Source organism: Brienomyrus brachyistius, chromosome 4 (assembly GCF_023856365.1).
Source record: "Brienomyrus brachyistius isolate T26 chromosome 4, BBRACH_0.4, whole genome shotgun sequence".
NCBI classification, from domain to species: Eukaryota; Metazoa; Chordata; class Actinopteri; order Osteoglossiformes; family Mormyridae; genus Brienomyrus; species Brienomyrus brachyistius.
The window spans coordinates 30,080,381-30,103,823 of NC_064536.1; the positions used below are offsets into that span (position 1 = coordinate 30,080,381).

General features: G+C 43.9%; 2 protein-coding genes across 2 annotated transcripts; both read left to right on the forward strand.

Annotated features, from left to right (window-relative positions):
* The first annotated feature begins 4,635 nt into the window (after positions 1-4,635).
* Positions 4,636-5,730, forward strand: LOC125740839 (C-C motif chemokine 17-like). The gene is made up of 3 exons (XM_049012560.1): positions 4,636-4,770; positions 4,856-4,970; positions 5,164-5,730. The coding sequence occupies exons 1-3, from the start codon at positions 4,695-4,697 to the stop codon at positions 5,336-5,338; spliced, it is 366 nt and encodes a 121-aa protein (XP_048868517.1). The 5' UTR covers positions 4,636-4,694; the 3' UTR covers positions 5,339-5,730.
* A 2,691-nt stretch (positions 5,731-8,421) lies between these two features.
* Positions 8,422-10,695, forward strand: LOC125740840 (C-C motif chemokine 5-like). Its single transcript, XM_049012561.1, has 3 exons — positions 8,422-8,643; positions 8,856-8,970; positions 9,725-10,695. Exons 1-3 carry the CDS (start codon positions 8,580-8,582, stop codon positions 9,843-9,845), a joined length of 300 nt encoding a protein of 99 aa, XP_048868518.1. The 5' UTR covers positions 8,422-8,579; the 3' UTR covers positions 9,846-10,695.
* Positions 10,696-23,443: the final 12,748 nt, after the last annotated feature.

Here is a 23,443-nt window from a genome sequence, read left to right on the forward strand (position 1 = left end):
TTTGTCCATTAAAATAACATCAGGTTAATCAGAAATACTGTATAGACATTGTTAAGGTTGTAAATGACTATCATAGTTGATAACGGCTGTGTTTAATGGAATATCTATATGAGCGTACAGAGGCCCATTATCAGCAACAATTAGTCCTGTGATCCAGTGGAATGTTGTGTTTGCTAATGCAAGTTCCATGGATTTGCCTCCCCAGACCATCACTAACCCACCACCAAACCGGTCATGCTGAACAATGCTGCAGGCAGCATAACGTCCTCCATGGCTTCTCCAGACCCTTTCGCGTCTGTCACATGTGCTCAGGGTGAACCTGCTCTCATCTGTGAAAAGCACAGTGTGCCACTGGCAGACCTGCCAATTCTGGTATTCTATGGCAAATGCTGATCGAGCTGCACGGTGCTGGGCAGTGAGCACAGGGTCCAGTAGAGGACGTTGGGCCCTCAGGCCACCCTTATGAAGTCTGTTTCTGGTTGTTTGGTGAGACACCAGTGGCCTGCTGGAGGTCATTTTGTAAGGCTCCAGCAGTGTTCATCCTGTTCCTCCTTGCACAAAGGAGCAGATACCGGTCCTGCTGATGGGTTAAGGACCTTCTATGGCCTTGACCAGCTCCCCTAGAGTAACTGCCTGTCTCCTGGAATCTCCTCCATGCCCTTGAGACTGTGCTGGGAGATACAGCAAACCTTCTGGCAATGGCACGTATTAATGCACCATCCTGGAGGAGTTGGACTACCTGTGCAACCTCTGTAGGGTCCAGGCATCGCCTCATGCTACCAGTAGTGACACTGACCGCAGCCAAATGCAAAACTAGTGAAAATACAGTGAGAAGAGATGAGGAGGGAAAAATGCCAGTGGCCTCCACCTGTTAAACCATTCCTGGTTTGGGGGTCGTCTCATTGTTGCCCCTCTAGTTCACCTGTTGATAATTTCATTAACACCAAAGCAGCTGAAACTGATTAACAACCCCCTCCGCTACTTAACTGACCTGATCAATATCCCAGAAGTTTAATAGACTTTATGCTATACTCTGATTAAATAGTGTTCTTTTTTTATTGAGCAGTATATGTATGTATGTATTCAGTCTGTAGTGTGATTTTATCATCACAATTCTGGATCAGTGTTGCCAAGTAAGGAGGAGCTGTTCCAGTCTTGGCTTTAAAGGGAAATGTTAGGGATCTGAACCTAACGCGGGTAAGCATGGGGAGCCAGTACAGGTTCCGAAGAAGAGGTGTGATGTGCCAGAGGCATAAACTAAGAGGTGTAACTCAGAAAAATAACAGTACAGACAATATTTAAACGGCACAAACTATTGAGACCAGTTCGGAGGCAAATGAGGGGCTAACTTAACAGCGGAGTCATGTGACCATTTAAATAAGCAATATCTCTGCACTGAAGTGGTACAAAGGACAGTTTTACGACACAAACGATTGCGATCGGTCTGCTGGAAATCAGACACAAATGGGGGGCTAACTTCACGCTGGCGTCACATGACCATCCATCCATCCATCCATTTCCCAAACCGCTTATCCAACTGGGTCGCGGGGGGTCTGGAGCCTATCACGTGACCATGTAAACAAATATTAATATCTCAGAAAGTAAAACCGCACAAACAAAAAATTTAACGGCACATGCGATTGACACCAGTTTCCTTGTAATATGAAACATATGGTTGAAACAACTTCACGCTGGTGTCCGGACGCATGCCCTGGATTGTTGTGGTCGCACGCTGATGACATCAACTATCCCCCCTTCATCCGCTGTCATAGCTTGATGACGTTACATCAGGCTTTGAGGCCGAAAAAAAAAATAAAAAGTTTTTCTGATGGCATTTTGTCTGAAGTCTGATGCTGTTTTGTCTGAAGTCTGATGGATTTTTTTCTTGAGACCTGAGAATGTCCTAAAATGAACACCGTACCGCAGTTACTGAGCTCGGTTATATACAGCAGGCGGTGCCGTGATTACCAGCAGAGACCTGCAATGAAAAGGCTGACGTCATTTCACAGGCGATTAGTAAAACTTCCAGTGGCATTACGAAGTACGGGAAGCTCATAACTGTTCAACAAATTTGCCATTCGCAACAAACATTTTAAACATTTTAAAGCTCTCTATAAACATTAGTATGCAATGAAGCTCGTCAGCTGCTTGTCTTGTTTTCAACCTTCCCAAGTTCTCCCACACCACTCCTTTGCTGCGCTCCCTCCACTGGCTTCCTGTAGCTGCCCGCATCAGATTCAAAACACTGATGCTAGCATACAAAGCCAAACATTCTCTGGCACCATCCTACCTAGAGGACCTCATCACACCCTGTACTGCACCACGATCTCTCCGGTCCTCCAGCACTGCTCGACTGGTCCCACCTCCCCTCAAGGCACAAGGAAGACACACATCTCGGCTCTTCTCTGTCCTGGCACCTAATTGGTGGAATGAACTCCCCCTAGATGTCCGAACAGCTGAATCCTTGAATGTCTTCAAGCGACGACTCAAAACATTCCTTTTTCAGAAATACCTGACGTAGTACTTCTGTATTCTTACCCGGCTCTTTTCTGGTGTGTGTGTTTAAAAAAAAAATTCTGCACTTCTCAACGGAGTTTTCAGACAGATGGTATTCATAGCTAGGGTCCTTATTGAGCTGGCATCGGAAATTCATAGCAGAGTCTCAAAGCACTTGTGTAAGTCGCTCTGGCTAAGGGCGTCTGCCAAAAACTGAAAATGTAAATTAGTATGCCATAACATTTGGTTAAAGAGGATTATTAACTTTTATTATAAATAGCACACATATAATAAGGATTGGAAGCTTGATGGTCAAATTAAGCTCTATTTATACAGTTATTTTAATCTTTTCATTTCTCATTTCATGTTATTTTTGTATTAGTCACATATTTCCTTATGAACACAATCCAGAAAGCAGGTGGGAAATGTGCACTCGTATGCGGTTTATCTTTGTGTGGGTTTATCCGTCACAAATAAAACTTCACGACAGAAGAAATTGCAGTGCAGATTATTGATATCGGATAGCTTTCGTGGCGATTTGCACAAAATCTTCGGTTAATGGCGTTTGGCTGAGCTAAGTATTGCTCCCACAGTATTACGACTCACGGTCCGGGCAGAGACGCTCCAAACATCGGCGCACTTTGGACCAAATTTCCGTACTTCGGGTCTATGTGTCGGGAACGGGTCGAAGCCCAAATGATATCCTGGGCTTAGCTCAGGAACTGTCATCATAATATGGTAACGGAGATCCTGAAAGTGATCGTAAAACAGCTTGGACATTCAAGATTAGATGCTGTAAGGCCGCCCCGGGTTTCTGTTAAGTGCAGTTTTCCGGGTTGCTGGCTATGGCGGTGAGTGGAGCCTGATTAATATTCTTAATCTTTCTCAGACTTGCAGAAATTACGACTTGAGCAGATGCTATATCCCAGCAAAGATTTGCACGGCTGAAGCTTTTCAAATCAATACGATCACAGATAGTCGTGCGTATTTCACGCCGAATTCAAGTCATTTAAGCGCATGATGGTCAGTGATCTAGAAAACACTAAGTCAGGGTGTGTAACGTGTACCAGCACATTAAGTTCACTCACTCTCACACCTGCTGACACCTCTATTACACTCTGTCACAATCTCGCACGTTTACTCACCTTTGTCTATAAATTCCCCTGAGCCCCCATTGCGGGTTCCGTGGGGGTCCGACACGAATACGTGGGGGAAACAATAACTGTGCATTCACACGGAAGCGCCGAGAGACGTAACAACGGGGTTTAACCTACACGTGACACGAAAGTGCAAAGCCGCTACCCCCATATAAAACACTGAAGTTGTTCGGCTCAGTGAAAGTAGTGAGGAATCGCAAACCCCACAACCGCGTAACAAACGGTGAGAACACCGTCTCTTCATTCATACGTGAGCTGGCTTTGAATAGTCAACCACTGGAACCATAGAGAAAACACAGTATCAACGGTGCGCCTCAAGCGAGCTTGGGGTCACATTACATCGTATAAACTTCATAAATACTAAAAATACTGAGTATTGATTCAGTAGTTGTATGTGGTAGATGAATGAAAGTGCAAGTAAAGCAAATCTAACAAACTATCTATCTATCTATCTATCTATCTATCTATCTATCTATCTATCTATCTATCTATCTATTGTGTCTGTCTAATGTGTCTCTGTTTAATCATGTGTGAATTTAACAAAATTTGCTCAGCTGTCTCCAGTGAAATTAATCCAGTGTTTACCAACAGTCCACATCTTTGCTGTCTCCCAGGTCCCAGCACAACTGAACTGAACAATCAAAAACAAACCAAACAACCAAGAATCTAATCTAATCTAATCTAATCTAATCTAATCTAATCTAATCTAATCTAATCTAATCTAATATAATATAATATAAACTAATCTATTCTAATCTCTGTCATATCACTACTACTCACCACCGCCATGTGTAACATGGAGGGATAGATACTAAAGCTTCTACTGCCCAAATAATAATATAATTATAACAATAATACACAACAATAAAGATGATAGCAGGTCTGCACATTTTAGCACCTAGTTTCTCCCACACTTACCACAATGGAGAATTGTTCTTGCGTGGGGGTTAGTGCGGTGTAGGAGGCAGAGTGACCTGTTTTTTCCTGCCGGTCACAAGGTACAAATGCGCCCCTCAGGCGGGCTGCTGGCAGACAGCACAGATGAAGCCCCTCAGCAGTTTGCCGCTGGGTCCTGCCTCATTGCTGCTTCTGCTGGTCAGCCTCACGGCCATCCACTGTAAGTGCCTGTTTCTCTGCTCCTGACCTGCTCTCACAATGGCCAGAGTTTCTTTGTTACCCACTCATTGCTTTTCATCCTGCAGCCAGCGGACCAGTGGTGACCTGCTGTCTGAAGACGTCCAAAACCGTGCAGAGGGTACAGCAGATAAGGAACTATTACCAGCAGAGTGCGGGCCTGTGTCCGGTGGATGCCGTCATGTAAGTGTGACATCACCGAGCTAATTACATCACCCAGATATTATTACAAATAAACGGTTAGGTGATGGTCAAACCAGCGAGGCACTTCTCTGGGGATATTACTTAAATGTGGCCAGAGGTGTCAGCAGAGAGTGTCCTGCAGGAAGGGGGCTCAGCACTGTAAGCTGACGGGGGCCTTTGTGCGTCTGTGCAGATTCGTTGTCGGAAGGAAAAAGGCAAAGATCTGTTCCAGCCCCGCTGAGCCTTGGGTGAGGAAGGCCATGAAGTACGTGGACAACAGAAAGAGGAGAAGGGTGCGGGGGGAGCAGGAGGTGCCGAGGAAGAAGAAGCCGACCTCTGTGCGAAGAAGAGCGCCCCCTGCTGATTAATTACAGCTTGCATTTTTCTGTAACGTTTTGCCAATATGTGATATAGAAATATGAATATATTTTAGGCGTGCCGTCTAGTATCTGCATCTTCTATGTATTTTCTTTTTCATGTACTTGATTTGCTGAACACAGAACATGTGTGCACACCTGATTTCCCCCTTTAAACAGAGTAATTTCAAAGATATTTCAAACGTTTATAAGAATTTTGAACCTTGCTGTTTATGAATCTTGCCGTTCACGACGTTTTCATGAAACGTCCTGAGATTAAATATTAATTTATTATTGCAGCTATAAATAGTCTGATTATGGGTTAAGATGACTGACATTTTGGTCACAATTCGTTTGTGGTTTTAATGTTGCTATAAGAAGGATAAATAAAACTCATTGTTTAATACAGTGTACAGATGATTTGGTGAGAGCTCAATGTCCTTCCGGGAGATTAAAAAAACTGACTGAGCGGAACTTCCGATTTCTGTGTCGAGAACAAACTGTTCACGGGAACCTTCCGGAACAAACCCAGATACACAGTGGTTAAACCAAACTGTGAGCATGAGGCTGCAGACCCTAACCCTAGAAAGCGACGCAAACAATAAGAATCACATAACAGCTCCACTTTGTAAAATAATAAAAGAAACGCACTTGTGTAACAGCTAAACGTGCTCTTTGGCTGCGATAGTGTGGTGTATCACGGGGGCTATTTTCACGTCCTGATGAGACACCAGCAGCAGCCCACCCAGCTGCAGCCTCCCCACGTGTTTTCCCCTCTCCTGACCACCAGGTGGCGGCTGTTTCCACAGAGCCAGGATATGTCAGCATTGCCTGTTCAGGTTTCGCTTCAGGTCAGTCAGCCCGTCTCTAGACCCCCCACCTATCACCACATGCTATTTTCGGTAGCAAGTTGGCGGCAGTTTAACGGAAATGTCTTCTGCCTCCCGGCCCTCAGAGTGGTGGGTTTCACGCTGGGGGGGCTGGGGACTCTTTGCAGAAACAGTGAGATTTTCAGGCGGTGGAAACCACCGCTAACGAATGCAAGAAGACAAGATGGTGGCAAAGCGGCCTGCTACGCTTCTGGGGTTTCTAACCCTGAATCCCCGGGCAAGAAGCGCAACAGTCAGAGCCAGAGTGTAAAAACCCCACCAGGTTTATTCTGGTCCACAGAACAGAGATGAGAGGGGAATTCATACCTGAAAAATCCTATGCATATTAATCAGTAGGCCAGGACTACCTTAACATACACAAATAAAACAATCTTAGAATTCATCTGTCTTTGGTGTGCACACTTTTTGTTTCCATAACCGCAAATTTCTGGTGCAGTTACGGGGTTAATAACCATGTGCATAAAAATGAAACATTCTATCAACATATTGCACAGCATATGCCTGAGATATAATAATTAGATTTATTTTTAGCTGGCACCATGATTTATAACTAGTGTTTAAGAAATATGATAATCAAAGACACTTTTTATTGATCCCTCTGGGAACATTCCCCTTACACCTCCCTCATCTTGCTCTCCATAACAAGAGGCTTGGCAGCCACCTGTAGCAGTGTCCAAGGAGCCAGGGGGTAAGGGTCTTGGCCAGGGGCCCACAGAGGTGCCAGGGAGGGGCTTGAACCAGCAACCTTCCTATCTCATGTATAGAGACTTAACCCACTGAGCCACACTTTGCCCCCAGGAAAGTGTATGAAACACGCATAAGTAAATAGTAAGAATATTTGTCTATTTGCGACAAACTCATTGCCAGGCTGATTATCTGGACATTCCCCTGATAAGGGTTAGGGGGGCAGTCTTTGAAGGGATGGAAAATTTTCGTTAAACACCCCCTGATGCCTGTACGGATAATTTCCTGGGTTTGCACCTTTATTGGGTTGCAGCAAGTGCAACGATTCTCAGATAGGACCTGCTGGGAACTGCAGTTCTGACTGTGCCATTAGTAATCACTGTCCGTATCAGGGCCCTCAAGAGCATTAAAGCACAAACACATTCCGACTCCCACACATTGCTCCCAGGGCATTTTCCTCACGATATCTGGAAGAAGGTGAAGAAAATCCAGCAAACCAACGAGGCAAAGGCAGGGGCACCAGAGTCTGAGGGAGAACTTCATTATCTTGCTGCTCGGGTGTCATGAATAACCAAACATGTGCTTCTCGTTGCGAACACCCTAAATCCAGCTCATAATTTCCAAGTTCCTCCTCCTGCTCAGTATCATCAAACCAAACCATTGAGACAGTTATGCTGCTCAGGGCTGGCCCAGCCCTTTTCAGGGCCCTTAGGGAAATGCGATTAACCTACTTGTTCTTTTCCATCTCCCATCCCATTCTGACTGGCTGATCAGATGAGGCGCCCCCTGGTGGCCACTGGGCCTTAAGCAGTCGCTTCGTTCGCTAACGCCATGGGCCGATCGAACTGGTCCTCATATGGAACTTTAAGAAAAACACATCATATCTCTGTCTATGATTAGCCTATGTCTGTAATTATGCATGCATTCATCAGTATATACCCAGCATATATATGCATAGCCGTATTTATCTATACATCCATCTCTATCTGTTCACAGCTAAATATCTATATGTGCTTATTTCCACGTCATGCATGTGCGATATGAATGTGCTTTCCTGTATGAACATTAGACCAAATGCAATTTCCATCAAGCTTGCTGTGTGGCAATTTAAGTTTCTCTTCTATTATATTCTATACTATATGGTATCACGTATAATTTACACTTTGACCCGCTCTAAACAAAAGCGCCTTCTAATTACATAAATGCAAATGTGAATATATGCGCTACGCTATCAATCAGCTGTGGTTTACCACCACCCCAACAACCAGTAATACAAATACTTTCTTTTGAAAGAGGAAAACATGCGCTTTTTTTAGCGAAGCTGCTGTGACGTTCCTCTCGTTGGTTCAATGCGCATTCTTAGTCTAGAATACATTAGTGTTTAAAAAGATTAATTAATCATCATGAAAGATTGATAAGAAAAACGGCAGCTTGCTTTGTCCTGGCTGTTAGCTTACGGTACCTCATGCCCCTTTTCTGAAACTGACATAAGCGCTGGGTAGTTTCGCTTTATTTGGGTGGTTTTTGCAGGGGGGGAAATCCGCGCACAGTTCAGGAGGGAAGAGCGAGCGACGGGCGGTCCGCTCACTCTCTCTGGGGCTAATGAGAGTTGCCCATCGGCATAAAGCGCATATATCCGCCTCTGGTCACCAGAAAGTGCATATACCGTCCCGGGAACGATGCGGCGGATTACTGCGGTCGCCGTCCTGCTCCTCGCCTCGGCAGCGTGCCCCGCCTGTGCATGTGAGTCTGCGGACGCGCGCTCGATGAACCGTGGTTGTCTGCCTTATTCCACAGCCTAGTTTTTGCGCACTGGTAGTAGTTTGCGGTGGTTATGTGTGTATATGAATGTGCATATTTTGATCTGGTTAGAAGCAATCGGATTACATAGCGCTGAGCGAGAGGTGCTTCAGTATCCGCCTGTTAAAATATTCACGTGTTCTTCACTTTTCTAGCACCCGGACCGACAGTATCATGCTGCCTGTCCGTGTCTAACACGCCGATACACCGGCACAGGATCGCAGGATACACCGTGCAGGAGGCAGGACTGTGCCCGGTGAGGGCTGTCGTGTAAGTGCAGAGCAAGTGCTGGTGCATGTTTAATAAAGGACAATTTGTAATTTGCGGGTAATATTCTTTACACTATATATGAAACAGCTAGGCGTATGACATGTAAAGAGGAGCATATGACAAAGTTACTCGTATCTTGTAACTATCTTATGTTTTTAATATTCATTTGAGCAAAATGTTAAGGAGTGAAAGCAGTAAAATTACAGACCGATTAGAAAGAAGTTGTCATTATACATAATGTCCGAAGGAGGAAATCATCTTCTGTCTTGCCGATGAAATTAGGGACGCTGTCACCCTGTCCTACGGAGCTGTATACTGTTTCATAAGTAACGTTTTCTGTAGGGGTATTTTTTATTTACAAAAAGCAATTAATAAAGGACTGACCATAAAACCACAGACTTTAACCATAGGCTTTTGTGGTAAAAGTTACATGCATGCGTTCAAAACTGGCTGTCAAGTAAGTTATGTCATTTAACAGCCAGCACATCCGGACCTTGGCAAACCATACAGATTTACACGTCTTAAACGCGTTTCACAAACTTAAGATATAAGCTACTGCTTACACTTTAACCTGGGCGTTCGTTGGAAGTTCTGTATGTTTGTGATGTGCTGGTTGCCTCACTTGCACGTCACTTTGGACAAAATCATCTGTCATATAAATATAGAGATAAATATAAATGCAGGAACAAAAGGGTCACGGGTCCGCCAGCAGCACTACAAATTGTCTATTAATTGTCGGCTCCTTCCCCTGCAGGTTCCAGACCCGACACGGGAAGATCGTGTGTGCGGATCCCGATCGAAAGTGGGTAAGACGGGCGATACGGAGGATGGATGAGGAGCGGGAGAAGGCAGGAGCGACGGCTGGGACGTACTGATGAAGAACGAAGGAGAGAGGAAGAGGAGGGGGGAGACATCGGGGGAAAAGGAGCTGAGTTGGAAGAGGAGAGGAGGAAGCGGCGCTTTGTCTTTGGTGTGATGAGAAGGTCCTGGCCATGACTCCATGCTGCGCTTGTCCTCCTCAGCAGGGCTGCACGCGATTCTCCCGGGAGAATCCGGCGTCTTTCTCTGTCAAACAGCCTGCTGGCAGGTTAGGGAAACACTCGCCTGAAAACTGCATTTTCCAACTGGCGACGTTAAATCAGCTAATGCTAACTGGCAAAGAAAGCCCAGGGCACAATGGCAACTTTGCATTTTTTAGTGATATATTTCTCTATGCATGCATGCATCTATCCACTTTATGTGTCCACTTGTCAAACAATTGGGGCTGTAGCCTTACGTACCAGAACTGAGGTACAGGGTTGCCAACTTTGGCCAGCTGACTGGAGTGAGATTTTCAATTAGAGACAAGTGTGCACACGCATTTACATGTACGTAGCAGTTTCATTACCTTGGAGTGTGTGGCTTAGTGGACTAAGCCTCTGTGTGTCAAGGTCAACACCTGTTTTGTCTCAGTCTTGCGTCTTCTCCCCGTTTGGCCAGCAGGTGTCGCCATCCTGTCTTTCCCGTTGTCCTAGTTTTGTGATTCTATGAAATTGATGTTGTTGGATGTCAGTGAAGTTTGGATGTTCTGTTATTTGTAACCCCGCCTGCCCTCCCTTTATGGCCTGACCCTTTTTGTAAATTAGTCTTTGCTTATCCCTTTTAGTTCTGACCCCTCGAGGTCTGTTTTTGTTTGTAGTGTTTACAGTTTTGTCTCCAATAAACCTTTGTTGTCTTGTGAAGCCACCAGTGGGTCATCCACCTATCTGCCTGCATCATGTGTCGTCCATGACAGTCAGAAAGTCACCAGTTCCAGCGTGACCTCCACATATCTGTGGGTCCTTGAGCAAGACCCCTAACCCCCTGTCTGGCTGCTGCCAGTTTGCTCTCACCTACAGACAGCAATTTGGGGGAGAAATTTCCCACAGGGTTCAATTAAGTACCAATTATAAATAGAATGTAAGGTTTGCAAACTACTCTAACACTTTTGATGTAGCTAATTTTAGGTATAGATTTGCTGTAAGATTTCTTCCGTGAGCAAGAGAGTCAGAAAGCGTAAGTGTCTCGCCAGATGTGTGAGAGTTGGAAACCCTGGGGGTAGTGATGTTAGACTGCAAGGCCTGAAGCATACTGGTTTGAAAGCCACACTGGTTCCTCAGTAAAGTGTCTGAATCATGTGTGACGATGTCCTTGTCCTCGTTCGTTGCCCCCATTCCTTTCTACTCCATCCTGAACGTGGTGTGGCTGATATGATGTTAGCTGAAGGCTGTTTTTCATGCTGAATCTGTTTCTTACACTTACACGACTTCCCAGTCAAATCATCAAGCAATAATGACAGCAATATCGTGGCATGCGATCGTGCTACACAACGCCTTTCTTGATTGCTATTGTACCCTGTTCACAAGCTCTCTGCACCCTTCCGGTGCCTTCAGCAGTTGGTCTCTGCGTAGAAGCGTCTGGTAGCTGCTGTCGAAACACCAGCCTCAAAACCACACGATCTTCAGATCATTTCCTCCTTCTGTTCTCAGAATGAGTTCCTTTTTATTTGAAACCGCCCGTTTTGAAGCTAAGCATTAAGACAACAATGCACCGACATCACTTTGACCACAGAAAGAGTGATAGGAATCGAGTGCTTTGTGGCAGCAGGTTAAGTGACTTCTCTGCGTGCATCGCTCTCTAAGGGGAATAGAGGATGCCCGATGTTCACTTTCTCAGTCTGTATGACATGGCCACAAGGCTGCACCTGTTCTCTCGGGTCACATGAACATATGGGATTCTGAGAAATTTATTTGTAAACCTCATGCTTTGTGGGTTTTGAGTGAAAACAAATGAAACGGTACAGCAACCTACACCCAAAAAAGCAGCTCAAAAACGGATGCAGGAATGTCCGAAGCCACTAGATGGCACCCTGCTAAGTTTTCTCGGCCTCACTTGATTTGTTTTGCGCTGCATGAATGGTGATGAAATAAAACGCCGCCAACTGTACAAATTCATGAATGGAAGTGGCGTCATAAAGGGCAAATTAAAAAATAATACCAGCACATTGGTAAAATATAATGGGACAACTGAAAGCGCAGTTACTGTCTAAATTAATGTTAATCATACACGTACTTTTTGCGCGTTTTCATTGTGAAGCTACCAGCACATTTTAGGTTACAGCTCTTACGTTTTACTAACCCGTAGCCAATAAAATCTTCATCATAACTTGCCTGTGGAGGCTGAGACTATTTTAACCAGTCAGACGGGGCTCTCGTTACCAACCAGTCTATCCAGGGTAGACCTATCTATCAATACATGCATCTATCATCAAAATTTGCTCAGCCGTCTCCAGTGAAACTGAATTAAAACCGGCCCATTCACAGAAAAGCTGTTTACTCGATCATTCCACATGGCACCTTATCTTACTGCAGCAGTGCCTTCTGGGAATAAATGGTAATTGAGTTGTTATTCTGGGAGACGGTTCTCTAAGACCGGACACCGTTTTCAATTTCTTATAGCCATTACCGGCTGTGCTCCCCACGTGTGAGTTATCCTACACGTCACTGACGTGAATTTAACATCGGCCAAAAATGGATTTCATACGGTATCTCGCACACAGCTGGTATCTGTCAGGAAGGCCTGTTCCTGCAATCTCTCTGCTGCACAGACTCCCGTTCTTTCGTCGTAAATCATGTCTAAAACACGAAAGGGACAAAAGGCTGCGGTATAAAAATGGGACTTCTAATCCAAAAAAAGCAACACAACAAAAGAGTGACATCCATCATCGCTGTAGCCTATATCACACTGGACTGACAGAGTGGTGTGTCAGCACACACAGATCCCAGTGAGTCCGTAAAGTATACTGCGCTTCTGTAGCCGTGTGTCTCAGTCAGCTATGCACTTTTTTGTCTATATCAGACAATGTCAAAAAATTGTGTCGTTAATTTGCTTTGGTCAAATCAGGTGGTATTTAATTACATTATATTTTGTTTTAAAAGCAACATTTGATCTGAGATTGTACTTGAAGTGTTCGCGCAATCTGGTATATTGCGAAATGTGTGTCGTTCTCGGTGTTTAGGTGCCTGTTAAAAACGAAAATAGTTTACTGGTCTAGAATGAAAGAAGTGAGAAGTTATGAACTAAATTGGTTTGCAAAATGCTGATGTGACACATTACGTGCAATAGTTCCGTTCTGGAAACCGCGTACTGCATATTCATCTACACACATTTCCTGTGGAACAAACCGCTCCGTGTCAGTATCCCCTCTTAGCCAGTAGGTGGCCACATTCACACAGACATTAAAATTTCCTCCGCTAGGTTTTCGCGGTGCTTGAAGTCACTTATGAAGAACAAAATAACGATCAGGCCGAAAAGACTTTGATCACCTTTTTTGCGTTACATAAATGAAGAAATCATCTTATCTAAGAGTAATATTGTATCTACGGTATATTAGGTTTAGATATAATAATAATAATAATAATAATAATAATAATAATAATAATAATAGTAATGTTACTTACTAACCTGCGATGGGCTGGCCCCCCATTCTGGGTTGTTCCCTGCCTCGTGCCCATTGCTTCCGGGATAGGCTCAGGACTCCCCGCGACCCAATAGGATAAGCGGTTTGGAAAATGGATGGATGGATGTTACTTACTAACCTAACTGTATCCCAGGGTCACCAACATGGTGGCCACGGGCACCAGGACGCCCCTAAGCACCACATGAGTCGCCCGCGGACCTGTTCTAAAAATAGCACAACTCACCAGTGAGCAGCATCTAAAATTTAATTTTATCCTGTTGCTATTCTTTAATCACATTTGCATTTATATAGATTTGAAAATGACAATATATATTTTTTAAAAAGCATTTAAAACATGTTTATTATACATTAAGCTTAGGAGGGTGTTTCAAACTGGTGGCCCTTCTTATGGGTCAGTACCCATGAAGAAGCCCTCAGTTTCAAAAAGGTTGGTGTCCCCTGGTCTAGCCTCTACTCCAATGGGGAGTCTAGCCCTTCGCTCTTCTGGCAGAGTCATATTCTCGAAAACAGATTAAAAAATAACTGATTATGTGTTTAAAATGAAATAAAAATCACTGAATATCATAGACTATACTATACGCAGTGGTGAAAAGATGTCTTTTCAGCCTAGTTTTGAATGTAATTACACATTATGTAGCTTTTTCTGGGAGAGAGCATATATATATAATATAATATAATAATCTTTATAATATGTCTGTCACTCAGGGGCCCTTGGAATTGTCCTAACTTTCCCCTGCATCACGGTGCCCTTGAGTATAACAGACGGGTGGCAACCCTAACACTACCTAAAAGCTGCCTACAAGGACAATGCGGTATTAATTACTGAAATACGCTAAAAAGAGGATACCTCAGGGCAGCATGCAATGAGGGACATCAATGCATGCAGAAAGTATTCTGATTATAGAGAATTTTACCTCGTAGGTCCCAAAAAAGAAGACAAGACTGAAAAAGAAGACAACCCAAATTATACTGGATGAAACGTTAGAGACACACAAAACAACAGGATGTGTGTATCAGATACGTGCGTTAAGACAGAAGGCAAGTAAGATGCCCCCCCCCTCGCCAATTACAAACTCTGTATATGATCTGGATGATGTTGATTGACACTTTATGAAGCTTTATATCTACCCGAATGACTGATTTTTAAATATGTCATTCACGTCTTTGTTTGACCGTTTAACTCAGGGCTAATTAATCTTCACTCAAAAGCCAGCATGCACACAGCTGTCACGCCCAGATAGGACCTCTCCATCGTAAGACCCATGGGTTAACGAGGGTCGCAATCAAAAAAAGCCAGTAAACCACTAGGGTCGTTCTCTGTTGGTCTAAGATTAGACTGCTGGGGTTTACAGACCTTCACTCGCCTGGGGACATGGAGATGCGTGTTGGGGTGTCTTCTAAGGTCACAGCTCCTGGGCAGTTGTAGATTTGGGGTCTATTTTAAGCATTCGGTCGATCATCTGGTTCTTCCTCTTGTATCCCATTGCCTGCGCTAGAACAAATATAATGGCAACCCAAGGGGGTTGGGCAGTGATGGTGAAATTGTGGATCGGAGGGGGGGGGGGGCATTGGGTAAGCAGACAATTTGTAACCATGACCCTGAGAGACCAGGCTTATTTGTTTTAGGAAGAATGCCTTTATTAAAAATTAAAATGAAATAAAAGACGGTATCCTTGGTGGGTGGTGTTTCAGCGAATTCTCCCCCCCTGCTGTTTCCTCTGGCTGGGGATCAGTACGTTGCAGACCACGCTGGCACAGCTCAGTGTGATCGGGATAGTCCTTGGTTTTCCTTTGGTCTCCCGTTTAGGATGAATGGTCAGTTGAAACAGAGTGTATTTTATTCCTTCATAAATAAAAACATAACCTTGCAACCCCCCATGCACAGACAGACACACCCAGCTCACAGTGTTGGTCGGTTGCACTAAACTCGCGCTCATGGAGAGGGACTACGTGTTCATTTTATCTGAAAGAGAGGTTTGACTCTCGCCAAGTTCAAGTAAGCTGGGCCCCACTGATGGCATCAATTGGGAATCCTGCATGTACTTCCACGCACACAGGCTTCGCCGCTTCCACTGTGCTGTTTGAGGGCTGCGTGTTTCCAGCCGAGCTGCTGGATCGCATCCGGGCGGATGTGCAGCACATCCAAAGGTGCCACAAACATGCTTATCTTGCATTACCGGACTGCGTGTCTTGGGTTATGTAATCCAATATATTGACAGCACTTTCAGTTTCATATTAATACGTAACGTTTAGTAGAAAGCTTCAGCCTAGATAAATAAATGCATAGCCTATATTAATTGGCGTTAACAAGCTCAAAGGAATAACGTAAATAAACATTTAGTTGACGTTCATGGGAACTGCAGGCAGTTGAGGGGAAAGAGCGTCTAAATGCCAAAAGAAATGTTTCGCCTCTAGGCCGGTTTTAAATGGAATCATTAGGAGGTTGTATCAACAGCCATCAAATATTAACTGTGTCACGCATTTATCAGCGAGTTAAATCTCCAAAGATGTTTCATTCATCTCCGACGGTGTGTCCGCATTGAAACAAACAGAATGTGGATAAAGGCATACAGATATGCATTAAAAGGACATTTCGCAGCCCAAGGTGGCGGAAAATACCCCAAACACCTCGACTGAACTCACATTATTCCACATTTGGATCCCCAGAAGTGAAAGTCAGTTTTTTTCTTTCCTGTGGAACTTACAACTATTTATTTTCAATAATTTATTTGTGATCTCGGGTGATGGATGGATGGATACATGTTTGAGGAGAGATATGATGTGAATGTTTAAAGCTTAAAGTAGGATAAATTTGTTTCAGCCGGTACATACACTCACAAGTAGAGGAATCCATTTAACATCGCGACTTGCAGATTGTTTGGTGTCGGGAACAATATTCATAAAGTAAAAAATTGTCGCACATTAATTAACTAGTCTTTTGAATGACTGACATTATAAAGTAAGAATGTGCACTCCCTTATTACAGAACATGTTACTTACTGTAAACTGGTCGATGATTGTAACGGATTTTCACAAAGGTTAAAAAATAATCTGGTTGTTGAATATATTTTATAATTGGAATACAAAACAGGAAATGGCAGGTAAACATTTAAGAAAAAGCATGTAACATGCCAAGTGTGTTAGGAAGTGAGATGATTCTCAGTCTGGAGATGAGCAGCCAAATGTAATGGTGGGGGGGGGGGGGGGGCAGAAGCCACAATGCTGATGGGCAGCATTTCTGAGGGGAACTAGAGCTTTTTGTGTTTGGATAAGAGAAAAAAAGGTCTTGTCTTAGCCGCCTGAGGATTTTGCCCGATTACAAGTGTGCGGGGTTGGAGGCAGGCCTGGTTCTGAACTGGCCTGCTTTTTGCGGTTTGCTGGCCACTGTCTCAAACCCAGGACTGAGGCACTGACAGGGTCAGGAGAGACAGTTTTCTTTGCTTTCTTCACCCCTGATCAGTGCGGCTTGAACTGTTCTTGAAGCGGCCATGAAGTGAGGAGAAAAACCAAACACTGGCCCGGGGTCATTCCAGGCATGTGGTCATGGAGACCCGGGATCAGGATGGTTAGTTTGCGCATTTCTGCTTTTCTATCTTTGCTGGAGGTGTCAGCCATTTTATTTTTAACTGGCTCAGAGAGATTTTGGGGAAACTTTGAAGTTGCTCAATGTTCTTAAGTATACTGCGATTACGGAAGGTCAAGATCAGAAATGTGGCCTGGACTGAGAGAGAGTGGACAAATTGTGTGAGCATACCGGGGGGCGCGCAAGTGTTTACCACCACTCAAATCATGCACTTATGTGGGCCCCCTGCTGGCCACAAACAGTCATTACACTATGGAAGGATAGGACCCCAAAGTGACTTTTGGATTGGATTCCCAGAAATAACATACTCCCCCCCCCCCCCCCCCCCCCCCCCCCCCCCCCCCCACCGGCAGAGAAGAGCTCTCTACGATCACCACAGACACGTGGAACTGGCAGAGAACATTGCAATCATGTGCAAGGTCAAAAGACAATCCTGCAATGAATGCTTTCCCATTATGACACACTTATGGAAATATGCTGAAATGCGATTTGCCACTGAAAGTCACAAAGCAGGGAAATTATTTCCCATTCAAGCCGCTGTAAGGTGTCATGAATGCTAAGGTTAACATAGGAAACACACATGCAAGAAAAACATGCATGTGAACACGTATTAACTATGACGTTTAAGTCGGCTGACATTCCGTGAACTTGCCGATGCTGCCTCAAGGTTTCCCACTTTTGCCAGTTGCCCTGAAGTCAAATAAAAAGCACCACTGGTGATTTCCAATCAGATCCGGACGTCGTGTGGCTGTCGTGTCGACATCCAAGGCAAACAGTGAACATCCTCTCTTCCGACATCCCAGAAACTGCTTGTCGTAGCCGAAGTGTAACATGCACTCCCAGCCCCATAGTAACCCCGCCCCCAGCCCGATTACCGGCAGACCTAGTCACGGAGGCTCCGGTCCTTCTAGCCTGTTTGAGGGGATCTGCATTCGAATGGGCCCTGTATAAAAAGAAAGGGAATTAAACCAAGCAAGGAACCATCTGTACATTTCACAGGATCTTCACCACCAATGCAAACAAAAAAAAATCAAACTTCCCAATGAAGAGTGCGTGAACATGCCAGCGATCTCTCGCATGTCAAAGAAGAGATCTTTACTGCCATTTTCCTGCATCCCCCACCCCAAAGGATAATTCTTCTTCTTTGTGCAGGGAGGAGACCCCCCCCCATAATAACATGCAAATGATTGTGTTATCAGCTTTGCAGAATTGGTTGTGATAGTATTTAGCTAAGGGGCCTGAATCCTAATTGCTTTGTGCTCGGACACAGGGACAATAAATGCGCCGCCCACCTCCCTTGAGACACACATACACAGCCACTATGTATTCTCATCTTTGTGAGGACTCTCCATTCACTACTATGGGCATAACTCTAATCCTATACTATATTAACCTTAATCCCTACTAAGCCCTAACCTTAACCATAAATAACCAAACAAAAGACTTTTATAAAACTGAATTTCCCCAGAAAAAATGGTCCCCAGAACATGAAAATTACAGGTTTTTATGACATTGTGGGGACATTTGGTCTCCACGGTGTAAAATTTACACGGCAAAGCAGCGTTGGGCAATGCCCGCCCAAATTTCTGTTCTGCCCACTCAATTGCTCAACTTTAGCCTGCGTAATCTGCCAATCACGTTTATATCATTCGTCCCATCAGATATTCTTCTGCGCAGGTTTGTAGTCACCTGTGAAAGTGGAGGATTGTTACCCAATTCTTATTAAAGCTCCTTCATGTTATAATGTATTATTTGTTGCTGCAGTTTGCTATAATGTGCTGAATAAGAATCTTTGCTAGTAGTGGCTTACTTAACTCTTACTTTGCTACCTAGCTAACATTACTGTTGGCTAGGAAGCTCACTAGAACAGTACAGTTTAAGTGAAAATTAAACTTTATGATATGTATGTAGATACCGGAATAACAAGTACACTGAACAAAAATATAAACGCAACACTTTTGTTTTTGCTCCCATTTTTCATGAGATGGACTTAAAGATCTACAATTCATTCCAGATACACAATATTACCATTTCTCTCAAACATTTCTCACAAATCAGTCTAAATGTGTGATAGTGAGCACTTCTGCTTTGCTGAGATAATCCATCCCACCTCACAGGTGTGCCACATCAAGATGCTGATCTGACATCATGGGTAGTGCACAGGTGTACCTTATACTGCCCACAATAAAAGGCCACCCTGGAATGTGCAGTTTTGTCTCACAGCAAAATGCCACAGATGCCACAAGCATTGAGGGAGCGTGCAATTGGCATGCTGACAGCAGGAATGTCAACCAGATCTGTTGCTCGTGCATTGAATGTTCATTTCTCAACCATAAGCCGTCTCCAAAGGCGTTTCAGAGAATATGGCAGTACATCCAACCGGCCTCACAACCGCAGACCACGTGTAACCACACCAGCCCAGGACCTCCACATCCAGCAGGTTCACCTCCAAGATCATCTGAGACCAGCCACTCAGACAGATAATGCACGGCCCCATGTTGCAAGGATCTGTACACAGTTCTTGGAAGCTGAAAATGTCCCAGTTCTTGCATGGCCAGCATACTCACCGGACATGTCACCCGTTGAGCATGTTTGGGATGTGCTTGACCGGCGTATACGACAGCGTGTACCAGTTCCCACTAATATCCAACAACTTCGCACAGCCATTGAAGAGGAGTGGACCAACATTCCACAGGCCACAATTGACAATCTGATAAACTCTATGCGAAGAAGATGTGTTGCATTGCATGAGGCAAATGGTGGTCACACCAGATACTGACCGGTTCTGAGTCCCCAGACCCCCAATAAAGCAAAAAACTGCACATTCCAGGGTGGCCTTTTATTGTGGGCAGTATAAGGTACACCTGTGCACTACCCATGATGTCAGATCAGCATCTTGATGTGGCACACCTGTGAGGTGGGATGGATTATCTCAGCAAAGCAGAAGTGCTCACTATCACACATTTAGACTGATTTGTGAGAAATGTTTGAGAGAAATGGTAATATTGTGTATCTGGAATGAATTGTAGGTCTTTAAGTCCATCTCATGAAAAATGGGAGCAGAAACAAGAGTGTTGCGTTTATATTTTTGTTCAGTATAATTTATAGTGTATTAGCTACTAAGGCCACTTAAAAAAAAAAAATTGGTTCTCGTCCTTTTTTTTGGAGGGGGTGGGTCGGGCGGGCGTGATTTTTTTTTTTTTTTTACAAATTTTGATTGACTGTTTGGACTTTCAAATATGTAAGAAAATACATATTTGAAAATACATAATGAAGAGAGCAGACCTACTTAGTACGCCTCCTCAGTTCTTCGTTTGTTGCGTTTCAAATATATTAAATGTAAATTAAATGTAAGAAAATACAAGAATGTAAATTCCTTGATCCATGTGTATCTCATAAATGCCTTCCCAACTATGGATTTGGATACTTTATGCTGATGTTTCATTCGTGAATATAAAAATGATACTATTTGAAACCAATATTCTGTTTGTCATTCCCATTCTAAATGAACAACCAAGATTTTAAAATATATATCTAGAAAGAAAGTGTATTAAAAAACGTTAAAACACGAGGAATTTACAAAATACAGGAACCTCAATGGTTGAACAAGGAAATGCAGCTCTACAAACAAGTACTTAAGAACATGTACCACATCACTTCCCCAGATTTAAATCTTTGCACCAGCCCATCTCAGGTAGAGACAAATTTAGGTTCATGAAACCATTCCAAGACTAGGATTACGCAATGTGGATCGTCGATGTAGAATGCGCGGGAAATTCAAATTTCGTCATTCTTGGGCATTTTCCATGAGATTTTTACGAAATAAAAAAAATAATAATTCGGGTCGGAGGCATTTCGGCGGGTCGGGCGGGGACGAGAACCAATTTTTTTTAAAGTGGCCTAATCATAAACCTGAAAGCGTAAACGTCACGCCAGACGCGTGAGAATTGGCAACTCTGTCACCACTCAGTATAAATAAAGTTACCTGGGGGGTGTTCCACAAGCCGGATTAAGGGAAAGTCTGATTTATTAAATAAATCGGGATTATTTAAGTGGGAGATCCGCTCCACCAACGTGTCTTAAATGAATCCCTGCCGAGCTACCATGGTAATTTAGGAAAGTGAGCAAGTCTGCTTCGGACCAGGTCAACTGTCCCGCTTAATTAAGCGTTGTCTCAAAGAACGTCCGACTGGTGGGAACAGAGTCCCAAAAGATCGCTCCGACGGACGAAATTCCACGCTCTCATTACTCATCTCGTGTAATAAATATAATTAAAATAAAAGCTTACCCATAATACAAAGGTCGAAAATGAAATGCAGTGACTGAAACTGAAACAAAAACTCTGCTAAAATAATATGAACAGGAAGACATTTTTATATTTTGTTTAGTCACAGACTACTTTGAAAGTTTATTAGTAAAAAAGCAAAGACAAGATACGGTTATTTGTACAGAACATTTCACACGGATGCGATTGAAAGTATTTTACGAAAATCAAATAATTCAGAATAACATAATAAAGTAAGAATGACACGTGAACTCAACCTAGAAGGTTCCCCGTTGGCTATGAGGATCAAAATAGAAACTTTCGCGGTTTAAGGCGACAGAAATGTTTTTAATTATTATATTTTTGTATTCTTCATACAGCTCCATCACCCACGTTTGTTCTGCGACGGAAAAAACACCGCTTTACACGTTTTCCGACTCATTTGATCGATCTACCGTTCATCCATTCATTTGGGCATCTTAAATATCTAAGTGATGCAAGTCTGTCTTGTATGAGCCTTGATTAAAGCTCAACTGTGTTATTGGAACGATACGAGGTTTAGTTTAGAGTTTAGAGATGGCGTTATAGTTTGATATGGAAGCAGTCTGACTTTTTCGAGAAAGTCTGGCGTTCTTTAGCTATTTTCATGGATTTTCCCTTAGTTAGTCTTTCCTGATTAGAGAGATGACCATTGGAGCATAATTTAGAATTCATAGATAGTTCAAGCATACAGTATGGATATGCCCATGTACTCCACCTATTTCTCTGGTCACAGGCCGCTACTGCACTGTAGTATTGCCATTGTGTGAAATGCTGACCACCCAACATTTCTAATTGTTCCCCCAACCTGAGCAGCCTAGATGCGGAACTGAATATATACTTGACCACGCACACCTAGAGATATATCTTTAAGATCTAAAGACTGAGCAGGGGGTTGACGTGTTTAGCATGCCCACGGACAGAATGCGAGCTGCTAACGGAGAGGTTATACACGGCAAACGTTCCGGAACAGAAGAGCGGCTTTGGTTGATAAGTAAACCAACACTCCCCTGACAACCCCCCCCCCCGTCATTACATTTGGCTGCTCATCTCCTGCAGTCACTCAGCTGCCAGCTGCCACCATCACGCGCGCTGATAACAGCCTTCCTTCCTGGGTACCGAGTCTGACTCCCTAACGCTCGCGGACCCAAACCCCGCCTCCCTCCCGCGCTGTCACTCTGTCAAACCCCGCCCCCCTCCCGCGCTGTCACTGTCATGATGTCTGGCACCAAGCACGGGCGTGTATTCGGGTGAGGCTGGGGGGGCTGTGGACTTTGATGATGGATGGTCTTCACGAGGGAAACTGGTGCTTTACAAATCTGCCAGCCACGTGTTTGACCTTCACGTTCACACTCCAATTGATGGGATTATTATAATCTAAAACGGCCCCCGTAGCAAATTACTGAATAAGCGGTTACTGCAAATGGATGAATAACCACTATTATTGTGATTTTTTTTTTTGGAATAATGGATGCCTCTAACCTTCCCGAATTTCAAACTTGGGACCCAAATTTCAATTTATCTTCAAAAGAAGGGCTGCAGGTTTGAATTATAAAGTCGTCAGAAAATGACTGCAAGAAAACAAAAATGTCAAAGCGCCGAGCCTGATAGCGACTGATAGATCTCTGTAAAATAACGTAAATAATTAGATTGCGGCTTCATAGCCTATACTTTATACGTATATATAGTGACAGTTATGCCTAATTTAAATATGTTAGAAAAATTGTATAAATTTATCTTGGGCTTTCTGTTCGAATCCTTCCATACAGCACCACAAAAAGCATCCCACTCCTGAGGCTTTTAGGTGGGGATAATAGATCCGATTTGCCAGTCGGCTCAAGTGATTAAGATCGCTTTCGAAATAACCAATTACATTTTTTTAACCAAAAAAATCGGCCGCAGATAAGGAGGTGACTTGGAGCTGGAGGTTTCACATTAACCTAGAAGGAAATGCCCGTCTTTGAAGCTTGTTATTTCAGGGCTTCAAAACCAAGGCGAGCCTCGATCCCCGGGCGTTTGACCTCCCCCCCCCCCCCCTTTGGGTGATTGACAGACCGGAGCGGCGCAGGATCCTCCTCCGCGGCGCTGG

Excerpts from the sequence above, each read along its gene's own strand:
- LOC125740839 (XM_049012560.1), top strand. The coding sequence starts at position 4,695 with ATGAAGCCCCTCAGCAGTTTGCCGCTGGGTCCTGCCTCATTGCTGCTT. Across the intron at positions 4,771-4,855 it reads CAGCCTCACGGCCATCCACT|CCAGCGGACCAGTGGTGACC; the intron begins GTAAGTGCCTGT and ends TTCATCCTGCAG. Across the intron at positions 4,971-5,163 it reads TGTCCGGTGGATGCCGTCAT|ATTCGTTGTCGGAAGGAAAA; the intron begins GTAAGTGTGACA and ends GCGTCTGTGCAG.
- LOC125740840 (XM_049012561.1), top strand. The coding sequence starts at position 8,580 with ATGCGGCGGATTACTGCGGTCGCCGTCCTGCTCCTCGCCTCGGCAGCG. Across the intron at positions 8,644-8,855 it reads AGCGTGCCCCGCCTGTGCAT|CACCCGGACCGACAGTATCA; the intron begins GTGAGTCTGCGG and ends TCACTTTTCTAG. Across the intron at positions 8,971-9,724 it reads TGCCCGGTGAGGGCTGTCGT|GTTCCAGACCCGACACGGGA; the intron begins GTAAGTGCAGAG and ends CTTCCCCTGCAG.